At 43.2% G+C, this 18,108-nt stretch overlaps 1 protein-coding gene across 3 annotated transcripts in view; it reads right to left on the reverse strand.

The window, feature by feature from the left end:
- Nucleotides 1-17,391, reverse strand: part of zgc:194621 (uncharacterized protein LOC795037 homolog) — a 36,069-nt gene extending 18,678 nt beyond the window's left edge. For 2 of the 3 annotated variants that reach the window (XM_060834045.1, XM_060834044.1), the window contains exons 1-2: nt 17,059-17,391; nt 12,295-12,353 (exon numbers count right to left, since the gene is read on the reverse strand). In XM_060834045.1, the coding sequence (XP_060690028.1) occupies nt 12,295-12,353; nt 17,059-17,348 (349 nt within the window). In that variant the 5' untranslated portion in view covers nt 17,349-17,391. Of the gene's footprint in view, nt 1-12,294; nt 12,354-14,512; nt 14,573-17,058 lie in introns of those variants that run through there. The other variant, XR_009645317.1, reaches the window with a different exon arrangement.
- Nucleotides 17,392-18,108: the final 717 nt, after the last annotated feature.

The following is an 18,108-nucleotide window of genomic DNA, read 5'->3' on the forward strand; positions in this document are numbered from 1 at the left end:
CGATGCGTGTATGGAATGAGCTGCCTGAGGAAGTGGTGAAGTCTGGTACGATTACAACATTGAAAAGCCATCTGGATGAATACTTGAATAGGAAGGGATAGAGGGATATGGGCCAACTGATGTCAAATGAGACTAGGTTAATTTAGGATATCTGGCTGACATGAACAAGTTGGGCTGAAAGGTCTGTTTCCATGCTGTATAACTACAAAAAAAAAAGCATGACCCCACTGTCCTTGCTAACTACCACAACATGTCTTCACCCCCTTTCCTGGTTTAAAAAAAGGTAAAAGGGATAATCTGAGAAATTATCTTAAATTCAGTTCTGGTGAAATTATTGGAATCAAGTTTGAGTTATAAAAGAAGCCTTCAATTAAAAAGGCTTCAATTAGTCAAGAAAAAAGTGTGTATTTTTTTTTAAGGAAGGCCATGTCTCAATAACTTGGATGGAAGAAAAACTACAAAATTCTAACAGGACGAGACAGGGTAGGTGCAGGAAGGATGGTCCTGATGACAGAGTTCCAGAACCAGTCAAAGGCTACAGGGTATCCTGAAATAGGTCAGCTGTTTTATGAAAGTAATTTAAAAGAGCAAGAGGTGACTTGGCTGAAACAATTTAAGATCCTGAGGGTTCTACATAGGGTAGGTGCGGAGAGGATGCTTCCTCTTATGGGAGAATGTAGAACTAGGGTAACTATTTAAAAATAAGGCGCTGCCTATTTATATAGAGCAGTATAGCAAAGGAACAGGCTCTTCAGCTCACCATGTCTGTGCTGACCATGATGCTATTTTAAACTGATCTCATGTGCCTACACATAAGACATGGAGCAAACATTAGGCCATTCAGTCCATCAAGGCTGCTCCGCCATTCAATCATGGCTGATAAGTTTCTCAATCCCATTCTCCCACTTTCTCCTTGTTACCCTTGATCCCTGTGACAATGAAGAACCTATCTACCTTAAATGTACTCAATAAACTGGCCTCCAGTCTTCTGTAGTAATGAATTCCATTGATTCACCACTCTGGCTGAAGAAGTTTCTCTTTATCTCTGTTCTAAAAGGTCTTCAGTTTACCCGAAAGCTGTGCTGTCGGGTCCTAGTCTCTCCAACCCATGGAAACATCTTCCCAACATCCACTCTGTCCTGGTCTTCAATATTCTACAAGTTTCAATTAGATCCCTCTTTCATCCTTCTGAGTAAAAACCGAGAGTCTTCAAACGTTTCTCATATGTTGAGCTTTTCATTCCTGGGACCATTCTTGTGAATCTCCTCTGAATACTCTCCAGGGCCAGCACATCCTGAGATTTGACACCAAAACTGCACACAATACACCAAATATGGTCAAATCAAAGCCTTATAAAGCTTCAGAAGTACATCTCTGCTTTTATATTCAAGTCCTCTCAAAATAAATGCCATCATTGCTCAACCTGCAAGTTTAGCTTGAGAGAATTCTGGACTAGAATTCCCAAGTCTCTTTGCACTTCGGACTTCTGAATTTTCTCCCCATTTAGAAAATAGTCCATGCCTTTATTCTTCTGAGCAAAGTGCATGATCTCACACTTTCCCATGTTGTACTCCATCCTCCACATATTTTCCCACTCTTCTAACCTATCCAAATCCTTTTGCAGCCTCCCCACCTCCTCAATGCGACCTGTCCCTCTACCTATCTTTGTACCATCTGCAAACTTAGCCAGAAATGTCCTCAGTTCCTTCATCTAGATCGTTAATGCACAAAATGAAAAGTTGTGGTCCCAACAATGGGAACCTTGCAGAACACCACTTGTCAACAGATGCAAATCTAAGGAGGACCCTTTTATTCCCACTGTCTGCTTTCTGCCAGATAGCCAGGCTTCTACCCATGCTTGCACCTTACCTCGAACACCATGGGCCCTTATCTTAATCAGTAGCCTCCTGAACAGCACCTTGTCAAAGGCTTTCTTGAAGTCCAGGTAGGTAACATCCATTGGCTCTCCTTGGTGTAACCTGCTCATTACTTCCTCAAATAATTCTAGCAGATTTGTCAGGCATGACCTTCCATTGATGAAACCATGCCGACTTTGCCTAATTCTACCATATACTTCCAAGTATTCAGAAATCTCATTCTTCACAATGCATTCCAGAATCTTACCCACGACCACAGTTAGGCTAATCGGTCTGTAATTTCCCATCTTTTGCTTTACTCCCTTTTTAAGCAGGGGTGTCACATTAGTGATTTTCTAGTCCTCTGGAAACCTTCCTGACTAGCGAGTCCTGAAAGATCAACACACACAGTCCCACTAGCTCTTCAGCTATCTCCCTTAGAAACTCTGGGATGTAGTCCATCTGGTCCAGATGATTTATACACCTTTAGGCCATTCAGTTTTTCTAGTACATCCTTCTTGGTGACGGCCACCATACTCAGCTGTGCCTCCTCACTCTCAAATTGTTGGAATATTCCTATTGTTTTCCACCATTCAGACTGATGCAAAGTAATTATTCAGTTCCTCACCAGTTTCCTTGTCTGTTTGTGTTTTTGACTCTTAAAAATTGCTATCCTATCTGCTTCTGCTGCCTTTCCTGGCAGCATATTCCAGGCACCTATCACATTCTATGTAAAATATCTACCTTGCATATCTCCTTTAAAAATTTTGCCATCTCACCTTAAACCTATACTCCCTACTATTTGATATTTCCCACCCAGGGGAAAAAAAAGACTCTGACCATCCACCCTATCTACGTCTCTCTTAATTTTATTTACTACTACCAGGTTACCACTCTGCCTCCAACGCTCTAGCAAAACCAATCCAAGTTTGTCCAACATCCTCTCATAGCTAATACACTCTAATACCAGCATCCTGGTAAATCTCTTTTGTGCCCTCTCCATAGCCTTCACATGCTTCCTATAATGTGGCAACCAGAACTGCACACAATACTCCAAGTGTGGCCTAACTAAAGTTTTTATACTAGGCAAAAAAGTGAGGACTGCAGATGCTGGAAACCAGAGTTTAGATCAGAGTGGCGCTAGAAAAGCACAGCAGGTCAGGCAACATCCGAGGAGCAGGAAAATTGACGTTTCAGGCAAAAGCCCTTCATCAGGAAGAGAGCTATTCCTGATGAAGGGCTTTTGCCTGAAACATTGATTTTTCCTGCTCCTCAGATGCTGCCTGACCTGCTGTGCTTTTCCAGCACCACTCTGATCTAAACTAAAGTTTTTATACAGCTATAAGTCAGCATGACCTACCAACATGTATACTCAATGCCACAACTGATGAAGGCAAGCATGCTGTATGCCATCTTTACCATCTTATCCACTTGTGCTACCTCCTTTAGGGAGCTATGGACTTGCACCCAAGGGCCCTTCGATGTATCAGTGCTCCTAAGGGTCCTGTCATTTACTGTAAATTTTCCTCTCATATTTGTCCTCCTGAAATGCATCACCTCACTTATCCCAATTAAACTTCACCTCCCTTTCTCTGTCCAAACTTCCCAACTGATCTATATTCTGCTGTATCCTTTGACAACCTTCTTCATAATCAATAACTCCAGTAATTATGTAATCTGCAAATTTCAGACCAACTAAATTTTATCCAAATTATCTATTTCAATCACAAACAACAGAAATCTCAGCACTCATTCTTGCATAACACCACTGGTCACAGACCTCCAGTCAGAAAAATACCCCTCCCCTTTGTCTTCTATGACCAAGCCAATTTTGCATCCAGTTGACCAACTTTTCATAAATCCCATTAATCCTTTAGAGCAGCCTAGCGTGAGGAATCTTGTCAAATGCATTTGCAAAGTCCATGCAGACTTCATCCACTGCACTCAATAATATCATCACTTCTTCAACAAACTGAATTAAACTTATGAGACAAGACCCCCCCCCATACAAAGCCATGGTGACCATCCCTAATAAGTCCATTCTTTTCCAAAATGTGAGTAAATTCTGTCCCCAGAAATCGACTCAAATAATTTCCCTATCGCTGATGCAAGCCTCATCAGCAGACAATTTCCTGAATTTCTCTAGTTCCTGCCTAATACTTTTGTAATTAGCCTTTCCCAGATTTATCACTTTCACTCAAGGTCCAGTCTTATCCTGTCAATAACTACCTTAAAACTTAAGGAATTATGATGACTGTTCCTAAAACACTCCCCCACTGAAACACTTTTCACTTGGCCAGGCCCATTCCCAAAAGCAAGGTCTAGTCCAGCTTCTTCCCTCATTTCAAGAAACACTCCTGGATGCACCTAACACATTCTGCCAGATCTGAGCTCCTTGCATTAAGGGAGTCCTAGTCGAGAATTGAGAAGTTAAAATCACCCACTTGTTTTTACATCTTTCCATTATCTGTCTACATATCTGTTCATCTTACTGCTGCTGGCTGTTGTGAGGTCCAAAGTAAAACCCCATCACAGTGACCGCACCTTTCTTATTCCTGAATTCTATTCATAAAGCCTCACTGGATTATCCCTCCTTTCGTGCAGCTGTGACATCTTCTTTAATCAGTATTGCAACAACAACAACACCCCCACCTTTTTTATATCCCTCGCCATCACACCTGAAAAAGTTTAACCCTAGAATGTTTAGCTACCAGTCCTGCCATAGTAGAAAGAGAGGACTGCAGATGCTGGAGATCAGAGTTGAGAGTGTGGTGCTGGAAAAGTACAGCAGGTCAGGCAGCATCAGCGGAGCAGGAGAATTGACATTTCAGGCATAAGTCCTTCATGAGGAATGAGGCATGTGGGCCGGGGGTCCCTTAGCCTCCTGGCCTACAAGCCTCATTCCTGATGAACAGCTTAGGCCCTAAACGTCAATTTGAGGTGAGAGGGAAAAGATTTAAAGGGGTCCTAAGGGGCAACGTTTTCACACAGAGTGTGGTACTTCAACTTTTAGATCTGGTCTATCCTTTTCCATCACTATTTTACAAATAATAGAATTATGGAATGAGCTGCCAGAGGAAGTGGTCGAGGCTGGTATGATTACAATCTCTAAAGGCATTTGGATGTGATCATGATTAGGAAGGGTTCGGAGGGATATGGACCACATTCTGGCTAACGAGCTTAGGATATCTGGTCAGTATGAACAAGTTGGACCAAAGGGTCTGTTTCCATGCTGTACATCTCTATGACTCTATTTGATCATCTTTTAAAGCAGAGGGATTTTGTGGATCTATAGATTGAAAGAAGCAAAATGATCTTTAGTAGAGTGATATGCTCTCCTTGTCGGATTGGGATTTAGGGAGAGTTTACGTGTTACTGAGGATTATATCTGCAATGCCATTGGTTGCGAATCCTATCAGATTGAATGAATCGGCTGGAAAGGCAGCTAGAGGCGATGAGGGATTTACAAGACCAAGGGGATGTGTGGCAGTTACAGGAAGGGGGAAAAGTTGCAGATACAGTCACATAGATGGGTTAACTCCAGTAAAGGTAAGGGAACTAGGCAGATAGTGCAAGAGCGTTCTGTGGCTCTCCCCATTTCAAACAAGTACGCGGGTTTGGAAAATATACCGGGTGATGGATTCTCAGGGGAACATAGCACGAACAGCCAAGTTTCTGGTACTGAGACAGACTCTAATGTAATGAGGGGCATGCCTGGTTCCAAGAAATCAATTGTGTCAGGGGACTGTGTAGTCAGAGGTACAAACAAACGTTTCTGTGGCCAGCTGCGAAAAATCAGAATGGTGTGTAACTTTCCTGGTGCCAGGATCAAGAATGTCTCAGAAAGGGTGCAGAATGTTCTCAAAGGTGGAAGAGGGGCCAGCAAGAGGTCATTGTCCACATAGGAAGGGAAAAGGATGAGATTCTGAATGGAGAGTACAGGGTATATCTGGATTACGCTTAGTGCTACGAGCTAGCAAGAGCAGATGATTGCATGGCTGAAGAGCGGGTGTATGGGAGAAGGAGTCACATTTTTGGATCACTGGAATCTCTTTTGGGGTAGAAGTGACCTGTACAAGAAGGATGGATTGCATCTAAATTAGAAGGGGAGTAATATACTGGCAGGGAGATTTGCTAGAGCTGCTCGGGAGGATTTAAACTATTCAGGAAGAAGTGGGGTGGGATCCAGGGAGATAGTGAGGAAAGAGATCAATCTGATTCTGGTTCAGTTGAAGGCAGACAGGCAGGGACAAAACAGAGAACAAGGTAGGACTGATAAATTAAACTGCATTTATTTCAATGCAAGGGGTTGAACAGGAATGGCAGATAAATTCAGGGCATGATTAGGAACATGGGACTGGGATATCACAGCAATTACAGAAACGTCATTCAGGGATGGGCAGGATTGGCAGCTTAAATGTTCAAGGAGAAAGTGAGGACTGCAGATGCTGGAGATCAGAGCTGAAAATGTGTTGTTGGAAAAGCGCAGCAGGTCAGACAGCTTCCAAGGAGCAGGAGAAACGACGTTTCGGGCATGAGCCCTTCTTCAGGAATGAGGAAAGTGTGTCCAGCAGGCTAAGATAAAAGGTGGGGAGGAGCGACTTGGGGGAGGGGTATTGGAAATGCGATAGATGGAAGGAGGTCAAGGTGAGGGTGATAGGCCGGAGTGGAGGTGGGGCCGGAGAGGTCAGGAAGAAGATTGCAGGTTAGGAAGGCGGTGCTGAGTTTGAGGGATTTGACTGAGACAAGGTCGGGGGAGGGGAAGTGAGGAAACTGGAGAAATCGGAGTTCTTGCTCATCTCTGCATACCTCGACACGGTCCTGTCCCCCTTAGTCCAAGAACTCCCCACCTATGTTCGGGACACCACCACGCCCTCCACCTCCATGATTTGCGCTTCCCCGGTCCCCAACGCCTTATCTTCACCATGCACATCCAGTCCCTGTACACCTCCATCCCCCATCACAAAGGACTCAAAGCCCTCCGCTTCTTCCTTTCCCGCCGTACCAACCAGTACCCTTCCACTGACACCCTCCTTCGACTGACTGAACTGGTCCTCACCCTGAACAACTTCTCTTTCCAATCCTCCCACTTCCTCCAAACCAAAGGAGTAGCCATGGGCACCCTCATGGGCCCCAGCTATACCTGCCTCTTCATAGGATATGTGGAACAGTCCATCTTCCGCAGCTACACTGGCACCACCCCCTACCTTTTCCTCTGCTACATCAATGCGCTGTCTCGTGCTCCCACGCGGAGGTTGAACACTTCATCCACTTCACCAATGCCTTCCACCCCGACCTCAAATTTACCTGGACCGTCTCAGACTCCTCCCTCCCCTTCCTAGACCTTTCCATTTCTATCTCAGGCGACCGAATCAACACCGACATTTACTATAAGCTGACCGACTCCCACAGCTACCTAAACTACACCCCCTCCCACCCTGCCCCCTGTAAAAATGCCATCCCATATTCCCAATTCCTTCGTCACCGCCGCATCTGCTCCCAGGAGGACCAGTTCCAATACCATACAACCCAGATGGCCTACTTTTTCAAAGACCGCAATTTCCCCCCAGATGTGATCGAAGATGTCCTCCACCGCATCTCCTCCACTTCCCGTTCCTCCGCCCTTGAGCCCCGCCCCTCCAATCGCCACCAGGACAGAACCCCACTGGTCCTCACCTATCACCCCACTAACCTCCATATACAGCATATCATCCGTTGTGTCATTTCCGCCACCTCCAAACTGACCCCACCACCCGGGATATATTTCCCTCCCATACCAGCATTCCGCAAAGACCACTCCCTCTGTGACTCCCTCGTCAGGTCCACACCCCCCACCAACCCAACCTCCACTCTCGGCACCTTCCCCTGCAACTGCAAGAAATGCAAAACTTGCGCCCACACTTCCCCACTTACTTCCCTCCAAGGCCCCAAGGGATCCTTCCATATCCATCACAAATTCACCTGCACTTCCACACACATCACTTACTGCATCTGCTGCACCCGATGTGGCATCCTCTATATTGGGGAGACAGGCCACCTACTTGCGGAACATTTCAGAGAACACCTCTGGGACACCTGAACCAACCAACCCAACCACCCCGTGGCTCAACACTTCAACTCCCCCTCCCACTCCACCAAGGACATGCAGGTCCTTGGACTCCTCCATCACCAGACCATAGCAACATGATGACTGGAGGAAGCGCACCTCATCTTCCACCTAGGAACCTCCAACCACAAGGGATGAACTCAGATTTCTCCAGTTTCCTCTTTTTCCCTCCCCCCACTTGTCTCAGTCAAATCCCTCGAACTCAGCACTGCCTTCCTAACCTGCAATCTTCTTCCTGATCTCTCCGCACCCACCCCCACTCCGGCCTATCACCCTCACCTTAACCTCCTTCCACCTACCGCATTTCCAACGCTACTCCCCCAAGTCCCTCCTCCCTACCTTTTATCTTAACCTGCTGGAACACTTTCCTCATTCTTGAAGGGCTTATGCCTGAAACGTCGATTCTCCTGCTCCTTGGATGCTGCCTGACCTGCTGTGCTTTTCCAGCAACACATTTTCAGCTTAATGTTCCAGGATACAAATGCTACAGGAAGGACAGAAAGGGAAGCGAGAGGAGGGAGAGTGGCATTTTTGATAAGGGATAGTTTTACAGCTGTACTGAAGGAGGATATTCCCAGAAATACATCCAGGAAAGTTATTTAGGTGGAACTGAGAAATAGGAAAGGAATGATTACCTTATTGGGAATGTATTATGGACTCCCTAATAGTCAGTTGAAAATTGAGAAAAAAAATTTGTAACGAGATCTATTGTCTGTAAGAATAATAAGGTAGTAATGATAAAGGATTTTAAGTTTCCAAACCGACTGGGACTGCCATAGTGTTAAGGGCTTAGATGGAGAGAAATTGTTAAGTATATAGAAGAAAATTTTCTGATTCAGTATGTGGACGTGACCTACTGGAGAAGGTGCAAAACTTGACCTACTCTTGGGAAATAAGGCAGGACAGGTAACGGAGGTGTCAGTGGGGGAGCACTTTGGGGCCAGCGACCATAATTCTATTATTTGTAAAATAGTGATGGAAAAGGATAGACCAGATCTAAAAGTTGAAGTTCTAAATTGGAGGAACGCCAATTTTGACAGTACTAGGCAAGAACTTTCAAAAGCTGACTGGGGGAGATGTTCACAGGAAAAGGGACGGCTGGAAAATGGGAAGCCTTCAGAAATGAGCTAACGAGAGTCCAGGGTGAAAGGAATGGTTGGTAGGCATGGGGAATGCTGAATGACTAAAGAAGTTGAGGGTTTGGTTAATAAAAAGAAGGAAGCACATATCAAGTATAGACAAGATAGATTGAGTGAATCCTTCTATACTTAAAACGAAAATCAGGAGGACAAAAAGGGGACACGAGATAGCTTTGGCAAATAGAGTTAAGGGAAATCCAAAGGGCTTTTACAAATATATTAAGGATAAAATAGTAACTAGGGAGAGAATAGAGGCCCTCAAAGATCAGCATGGCAGCCTTTGTGTGGAGCCACAGGAGATGGGGGAAGATACTAAACGAGTATTTTGCATCAGCATTTACTGAGGGAAATGTGTTCAATTCCCGACTCAGGCGACTGACTGTGTGGAGTTTGCACGTTCTCCCAGTGCCTGCATGGGTTTCCTCCGGGTGCTCTGGTTTCCTCCCAAAGATGTGTGGGTCAGGTGAATTGGCTATGCTAAATTGTCCGTAGTGTTAGGTAAGGGGTAAAATGTAGGGGTATGGGTGGGTTGCGCTTCGGTGGGTCGACGTGGACTTGTTGGGCCGAAGGGCCTGTTTCCACACTGTAAGTAATCTAAGTAATCTAATCTAATCTAACAAAAAGACGTGAAAAATATAGAATTTAGGGAAATGGGTGGTGACATCTTGAAAAATGGCCATATTACAGAGGAGGAACTGCTGGATATCTTGAAACGTATAAAAGTGGATAAATCTCCAGAGTCTGATCAAGTGTACCCTAAAACTCTGTGGGAAGCTAGTGAAGTGATTGCTGGGCCTCTTGTTGAGATATTTGTATCATCGATAGTCACAGGTGAGGTGCCAGAAGACTGGAAGTTGGCTAACGTGGTGCCACTGTTTAAGAAGGGTGGTAAGGACAAGCCAGGAAACTATAGACCAGTGAGCCTGACCTTAATGGTGGGCAAGTTGTTGGAGGGAATCCTGAGGGACAGGATGAACATGTAGTTGGAAAGGCAAGGTCTGATTAGGGATAGTCAACATGGCTTTGTGCATGGGAAATCATGTCTCACAAACTTGATTGAGTTTTTTGAGGAAGTAACAAAGAGAATTGATGAGGGCAGAGGGGTAGATGTGATCTATATGGACTTTAGTAAGGCGTTTGACAAGATTTCTCATGGCAGAATTGGTTAGCAAGGTTAGATCTCATGGAATACACGGAGAACTAGCCATTTGTATACAGAACTGGCTCAAAAGGTAGAAAGTGGTGGTGGAGGGTTGTTTTTCAGACTGGAGGCCTGTGACCAGTGGAGTGCCACAAGGATCCCTGTTGGGTCCACTACTTTTCATCATTTATATAGATAATGTGAACGTGAGCTTAAGAGGTATAGTTAGTAAGTTTGCAGGTGAAACCAAAATTGGAGGCGTCATGGACAGTGAAGAAGGTTACCTCAGATTACAACAGGATCTTGATCAGATGGGTCAATGGGCTGAGAAGCGGCAGATGGAGTTTAATTGAGATAAATGCAAGGTGCTGCATTTTGGGAAAGCAAATCTTAGCAGGAATTATACCCTTAATGGTAAGGTCCTAGGGAATGTTGCTGAATTAAGAGACCTTGGAGTACAGGTTCATATAGCTCCTTGAAAGTGGAGTCGCAGGTAGATAGGATAGTGAAGAAAGTGTTTCGTAATCTTTCCTTTATTGGTCAGAGTATTGAGTACAGCAGTTGGGAAGTCATGTTGCGGCTGTACAGGACATTGGTTTGGCCAGTTTTGTAACACTGCATTTAATTCTGGTCTCCTGCCTATCGGAAAGATTTTGTGAAACTTGAAAGGGTTCAGAAAAAGATTTACAAGGATGTTGCCAGGGTTGAAGGATTTAAGTTATTGGGAGAAGTTGAATAGGCTGGGGCTGTTTTTCCTGGAGTATTGGAGGCTGAGGAGTGACCTTATAGAGGTTTATGAAATCATGAGGGACATGGATAGAATAAATAGACAGTCTTTTCCCTGGGGAGGGGGAATCCAGAACTAGAGGGCATAGGTTTAGGGCGAGAGGGGAAAGGTATAGAAGAGACCTTAGAGGCAACTTTTTCCACGCAGAGAGTGGCACATGTCTGGAATGAGCTGCTACATGAAGTGGTGGAGGCTAGTGCAATTGCAACATTTAAAAAGGCATCTGGATGGGTATATGAATAGGAAGGGTTTGAAGGGATATGGGCTTGGTGCTGGCAGTGGGACTAGATTGGGTTGGGATATCTGGTCAGCAGATGCGTTGGACCAAAAGAGTCTGTTTCCGAGCTGTGAATCTCTATGACTCTACGTCCGCTAGCTCTGGACTCCCCTACCCTGGGGAAGATATGTTGGCTATTCATTCTGTCCATGCCACTCATGATTTTATAAACCTCACCCTCAGACACTCCAGGGAAAATAGCCCCAGCCTATTCAGCCTCTCCCTTTAGCTCAAATCCTCCAACCCTGGCAACATCCTTGTAAATCTTTTCTGAACCCTTTCAAGTTTCACAACATCTTTCTGATAGGAAGGAGACCAGAATCGCACACAATATTCCAACAGTGGCCTAACCAATGTCCTGTACAGCCGCAGCATGACCTCCCAACTCCTGTACTCAATCTGACCAATAAAGGCAAGCATACCAAACGCCTTCTTCACTATCCTATCTACCTGCGATTTCACTTTCAAGTCACTTCCCTCAACTTAGTGGTATTATCGTTAGACTATTAATCCAGTGACCCAGGTAATGTTCTGGGAATCCAGATCTGCAATTTAAATCCTACTACAAATGCCTCCCTTTTATGTGCGGCCAGTAGAGAGCAAAAACTCTCCCTGAAACCTCTTTAGGCTCCTTTTGCTAATGCCCTCTATTTCAAAATAGAGATGAGGCAAATTTTTTTTCTCAGACAGTCATCAGTCTGTAGAACTGACTTCTTGAAAAGGTGATGAAGCAAATTCTTGAACATTTTTAAAGGTAGAAGTGGATATGTTCTTAAAAAACAAGGAGGGTGAAGGTTATTGGGGGGTAGGCAGGAATATGTAATCATAGTCACCGTGATCTTATGAAACAGCAGAGCAGACACAAAAGGACAGAATGGCCCATTTGTGCTCCTCAAATCAGGAATTTAATAACATTGCAACCTAAACTGACAAAACACTGACTGAATTTTAAAACAGAGATGAAAAATAAAAAGTTTTAAAAACTCACTTTTTTGTAAATTACTCCACTTCTTCTGGTCTGGTACAGTCACCGAATATGCACCATAACTGGAAAAACATCCAGTTGGAATAGTTAAAGATCACAAAAGGCTAAATAATTTTGATTCCTTTAAACAAAAGATTGATGTTGTTTATTAACGGTATTACAACAACTATTGACGTCACAGCCAACACTACACTGTGTTAATGATACTGAGTAATTAAGAGTTTTGGGATGGAATTATGACCTTCAGTTTAGGGATTACTATCAGAGTTCACAGGTTCAACTTAGAAATTGTGGTTAGTATTTGAAGCTGCTGTCAGAAGAGGCAGAAAAGTTCTGCAGTTCTGACCACGGTGAAGAGAGAAGCCCAGCCCCAAAGAGTCATACTGGACTCAGTGTTAATTCGCTTTTTCTCTCCACAGATGCTGCCAGATCTGCTAAGTTTCTACAGTCTTTTCTGTTCTTTAAAAAAAAATCAAATGATAACATTTCGACAGTTTTCCAAATAACTTGCTGTACCGGCATACTAGCCTTTTGCAATTCAAGCACTAGTACACCCAGGTATCGCTGCAGCTCAGTTTTCTACAATCGCTCACTATTTAGTTAAGATGCCTTTTACCCTTCTTGCCAAAGTTGACAATTTCAGATTTTTATTTATTCCTCAATCATTATAACTAAAATGCATTACAAGGTACCTGATCTATTTTAATACTACTGTTTGCAGAGCTCGATTTGTACAGATTTGCTACTGCACTTTTGATATTGCATTATCAGTACATTGCAAAAATACTTCATTACTGTGAGTGCTTTGGAAGATTCCAAAAGCAATTACTCAGGCAGTAATTTTTTTTTGTTACTGTTCAAGATGGTGTTTTTATGATCCCAGCTAATAGTACTACTGGTCAAGTTAGATGCCAGAATGAAATCTGTTTTGATAGATCACTTTTTTTTGGTTATTTAGCGTGGTCATTAATAAGTGAAACATAGTCACACGAGACCTGGGATGTCATGTTGCAGCTGTACAGGTCATTGGTTCGACCACTTTTAGAATATGCTGTGCAATTCTGGTCTCCCTGCTATAGGAAGAACGTTGTGAAACTTGAAAGGATTCAGAAGAGATTTACAAGATGTTGCCAGGGCTGGAGGATTTGAGCTATAGGGAGAGACTTGATAGGCTTATGCTATTTTCCCTGGAGTGTTGGGGGCTGAGAGGTGACCTTCTAGAGGTTTATAAAATCATGAGGGGCATGAAAAAGGTAAACAGGCAAGATCTTTTCCCTGGTGTGGGGGAGTCCAGAACTAGAGAGCATAGGTTTAGGGCGAGAGGCAAAAAAATTTAAAAGGGATGTAAGGAGCAACTTTTGCAAGCAGAGGGACGTGTGTATAGGAGATGGAGGTGCCAGAGGAAGTGGTGGAGGCTAGTACAATTGCAACATTTTAAAAAGCATCTGGGTGGGTATATAAAAAAGGAAGAGTTTGGTGGGCTGTGGGCTAAGCGCTGGCAAATGGGATTATATTAGTTTTTTTAAAAAAAATCACACAACACCAACCTCCTGATGAAGCAGCACTTCAAAAGCTAGTGCCTCCAAATAAACCTATTGGACTATAACCTGATGTGTGATTTTTAACTTTGTCCACCCCACTCCAACACCAGCACCTCCAAATTGGGATTATATTAGTTTAAAATATCAGTTCTGTATGGACAGGTTGGACTGAAGGATCTGTTTCCGTGCTGTACATCTCTAATTCCAAAAGAGATATAAAAGGAAACACAAATCAAGCTAAATATCAAGGGATGTAATAATCTTAAAACACACAACAAAATCAACCTACTTTCTCACAGTATTTTTTACAGAAGCTCACGCAAAGAGAAATTACAACTTTATTCAATTCTTTGAGGTTCTGATAAACTGACTCCTGACAGTTTTTGCTATGGACTGAAGATAATTAGATAAATTCTTTCCAAATGTGTCAACATGAGTTTTTCACAAATCTAGTAGTCTAAGAATTTACAGTCCTAACCAAACGTTCCTGGTTTGGAAGTTTCACAAACTAAACCCTTCTGGTAAGGTGACTTTTTGTCTAAACTGTTCTGCATTTTTCTGGGCTAAGGACTAATCTGGCTAAATGGACTAAGGTGGTCCCAGGTATGAAGGGATTTTCTTATGAAAGGTTGAGTAGGTTGGGCTTGTATTCATTTGAGTTTAGAAGAAACAGAGATTACCTTATTTGAAATGTACAAGATTCTTCCAGTGCTTTATAGGGTGGATGCTGAGAAGTTGTTTCGCCTTGTGAAGTTAAAAGTCACAACACCAGGGTATAGTCCAACAGATTTAATTGGAAGCACACTAGCTTTCACAGCGTCGCTCCTTCATCAGGTGGTAGTGGAGGGCTCAATCCTAACACACAGAATTAATAGCAAAAATTTACAGTGTGATGTAACTGAAATTATACATTGAAAAATTGATTGTCTGTTGATTCTTTCATCTGTTTGAATACCATGATAGTTTCACTTCTTTCATGTGTAAATCATAAAACCTTTTTTTAAAGAAAAAGTTGCATTCTCAGGTTAGATGTTAACAATGGGTGATAGCTAGACAATATGTTGAAGGTGTTAGCCCCCTGTGTTCATGTCTACGCCATGATGTTTAGATTGATTCTAATCTAAAAAGTGAGATAACAGAGTTTTACATGAATTCATGCAGTTTTTGAGCAAAGTACAATGTAACTCTGCAAGTACAAATTCACCCCACAAACATATGTGTGCATGTGGGTCTTTGTCTTTGTCTGTGTGTCTGTCTGTCTGTGTTGGGGATTGAGTGTGAGAGAAAGTGTGTGTGCGTGTAGTGAGTGTAGAGTGTCTTAAGTCTGTGAGGGGGTACACTTGAGAGTGTGGGAGTGTGTGTGTGGGTGTCTGTGTGCACGTCCGTGTATGTGTGTCAGTGTGTCCCCGTGTGTGTCTGGTGTAATGATGGGTTCATGTCACATTCCTGGTGACCAAGGTCCTGGTTGAGGCCCTCCCTATGGGTACCGAACTTAGGTATCAGCCTCTGCTCGGCCACTTTTTGCTGCTGCCTGTCCCGAAGTACGCCTTGGAGGATGGTCACCCGATGGTCCAGGACATTCGACCTCGGACCTTCAGGTGACCATCCTCCAAGGTGGACTTCAGGACAGGCAACAGCGAAAAGTGGTCAAGCAAAGGCTGATAGCTAAGTTCAGTATCCACAGGGAGGGCCTCAACCGGGACCTAGGGTTCATGTCACATTACAGGTGACCACCATTACACCACACACACACACACACACACACACACACACACACACACACACACACACACACACACATCCCCTCACAGACTTAAGACACTCTACACACACACTTTCTCACACTCAACCCCCAACCCAGACAGACAGACACACACAGACATATTTTGTGGGGTGAATTTGTACCTGCAGAGTTACATTGTACTTTGCTCAGAAACTGCATGAATTAAAGTAAAACTCTGTTATCTCACTTTTTAAGATTAGAATCAATCTAAACGTCATGGCATAGACAGAACACAGGGGGCTAACACCTTCAACATATAGTCTAGCTATCCTCCATTGTTAACAGCTAACCTGAGAATGCTACTTTTAAAAAAAAGGTTTTGTGATTTACACATGAAAGTAGTGAAACTATCATGATATTCAAACAGATGAAAGATTCAACTTTTCAATATATAATTTCAGATACATCACACTGTAAATTTTTGCTATAAATTACATGTTAGGATTGAGCCCTCCACCATCACCTGATGAAGGAGCAATGCTCCAAAAAGCGAGTGTGCTTCCAATTAAACCTGTTGGACTATAACCTGGTGTTGTGAGATTTTTAACTTTGTACATCCCAGTCCAACACCGGCATCTCCAAATCATTTCTCCTTGTGGGGGAGTTTCGGAAGAAGACAGCGAATTTGTGGAATTCTTCAGAATAGAGGCTGTGTCATTGAGTAAATTCAAGACTGAGCAGATCCTAAATCAGTAAGGGAATCATAGATTATGGGAAAAGTCAAGAAGATGAAATTTGGGTTTATTATATCAGCCATGATGTCATTGAGTGACAAAGCAGTCTTGATGAGTCAAATGGCCTAATTCTGCTTCTACATCTCATGGCGACTAAATTCAACACATGTAATTCTGAACTAAATTGAAAACAAACCTAAATGATCTTAAACCAATTATAATTGCAGCAGTACAAAGGTCATTCCATTCATGCTACAGGAGTTTGCAGTCACCAGTGCTCTGAAAAGTAAATGCTTGATTTAGTCAGTGCTCCAAAAGGAACTTGCATTTTTTTAAACTCAGAAAGTAACCCATCTGCTGCTATGTTCAAATCCAAATTTCAAAACTGATATTAATGCATTTAAATTATACACATGGTCCATTTTAAAATGTCCAAAATTGCAGATAAGTTTTCATTAATGAATCTGTTCAGACATGTTATGAGATGCCTCTGCAGCAGTTGGGACTTGAGCTTCCAGCTCGAAAGCAGGGACAACAACCAATGTGCCACAGAGCCTTAAGCCCACAATTTTAAAGTTTCAAATCAAACATTTCACAGCAAAGCTCCCTGTGGCACAGTAACTTAAAAACAAAAGATTCTCGTAGACAAATTGTGAAACTGCTAAAACTTGGAATCATGGAATATTTCAGGACGACATTATAGGAATGGAATTGACTGTTATTGTCTCTCAGTAACATGAAATTTCCGCTCAAAACATCAATTTCTCACCTGTAGGTGGTTTTTGGCGCTGACTCCTGCAGAGTATATCTTTGATGGGTGGCAGCACATCTTCGCAAGACAGTAGTACTGCCCTCAGCTGTACATGTATCTATGTGTTTACCTACACCTTTACCTGCAGTTGTGCCTGGATCATTAGCTGTAGTTTTCCCTTTCCTCACACCTGTACTTTCGACTTGGACCTTTTGCGTCCCCGCTCCACCTTTACCCACTGCCCCACGTTCATCATTACCTAATTTCGCCCGAATTATCCTGGGTTTGCTCAAAACCGAGTAAGACATGCCTAATCAGAAATACAAAATATAAAGTTTCTGTCTCGCGATCTCTATCGCTAACGGACGGCTGCCAGAGCGTAGGGACCTCTGGGGGATGTATGCCATTTTGTCACGTGCTACTGTCTGGTATCTCAATATCATGTTACGTACAAACTACAATACCCAGGATTCCAGACGACCCCGGATTTCCGGCGAGTGGATGCTGGCTCAACGTTACTATAGCAACATGGTAATTTCTTTATTGATGGTACAATCTCCCCACCACCAACTTCAAGGCGCTTAAACGAATATTTACTTCGTTATTCCAACCACCTCAAATGTCTGTATTATTTCTATTTAGAACTTAATTCTCTGCATCAGATTTAAACTAACCTTTATAATGTTAAGATGTGAAAGTACCAGTATTGGACTGGGGTGGACAAAGTTAAAAATCACACAACACCAGGTTTTATCTTTCATCATAAAATTGTTAAGGTAGACGAAACAATGTTAAGTTTCGGGAATAGACTTTTGGCTTAAATGCTCGCAATCATGATGCTTTCATAAGTTAGGAGAAAGTGAGGACTGCAAATGCTGGAGATCAGAGCTGAAAATGTGTTGCTGGAAAAGCGCAGCAGGTCAGGCAGCATCCAAGGAGCAGGAGAGCCGACGTTTCGGGCATGAGCCCTTCTTCAGGAATGAGGAAAGTGTGTCCAGCAGGCTAATATAAAAGGTAGGGAGGAGGGACTTGGGGGAGGGGCATTTGATAGGTGGAAGGAGGTCAAGG

The sequence above is a fragment of the Hemiscyllium ocellatum genome, chromosome 13, assembly GCF_020745735.1.
Source record: "Hemiscyllium ocellatum isolate sHemOce1 chromosome 13, sHemOce1.pat.X.cur, whole genome shotgun sequence".
Taxonomy (NCBI): Eukaryota; Metazoa; Chordata; class Chondrichthyes; order Orectolobiformes; family Hemiscylliidae; genus Hemiscyllium; species Hemiscyllium ocellatum.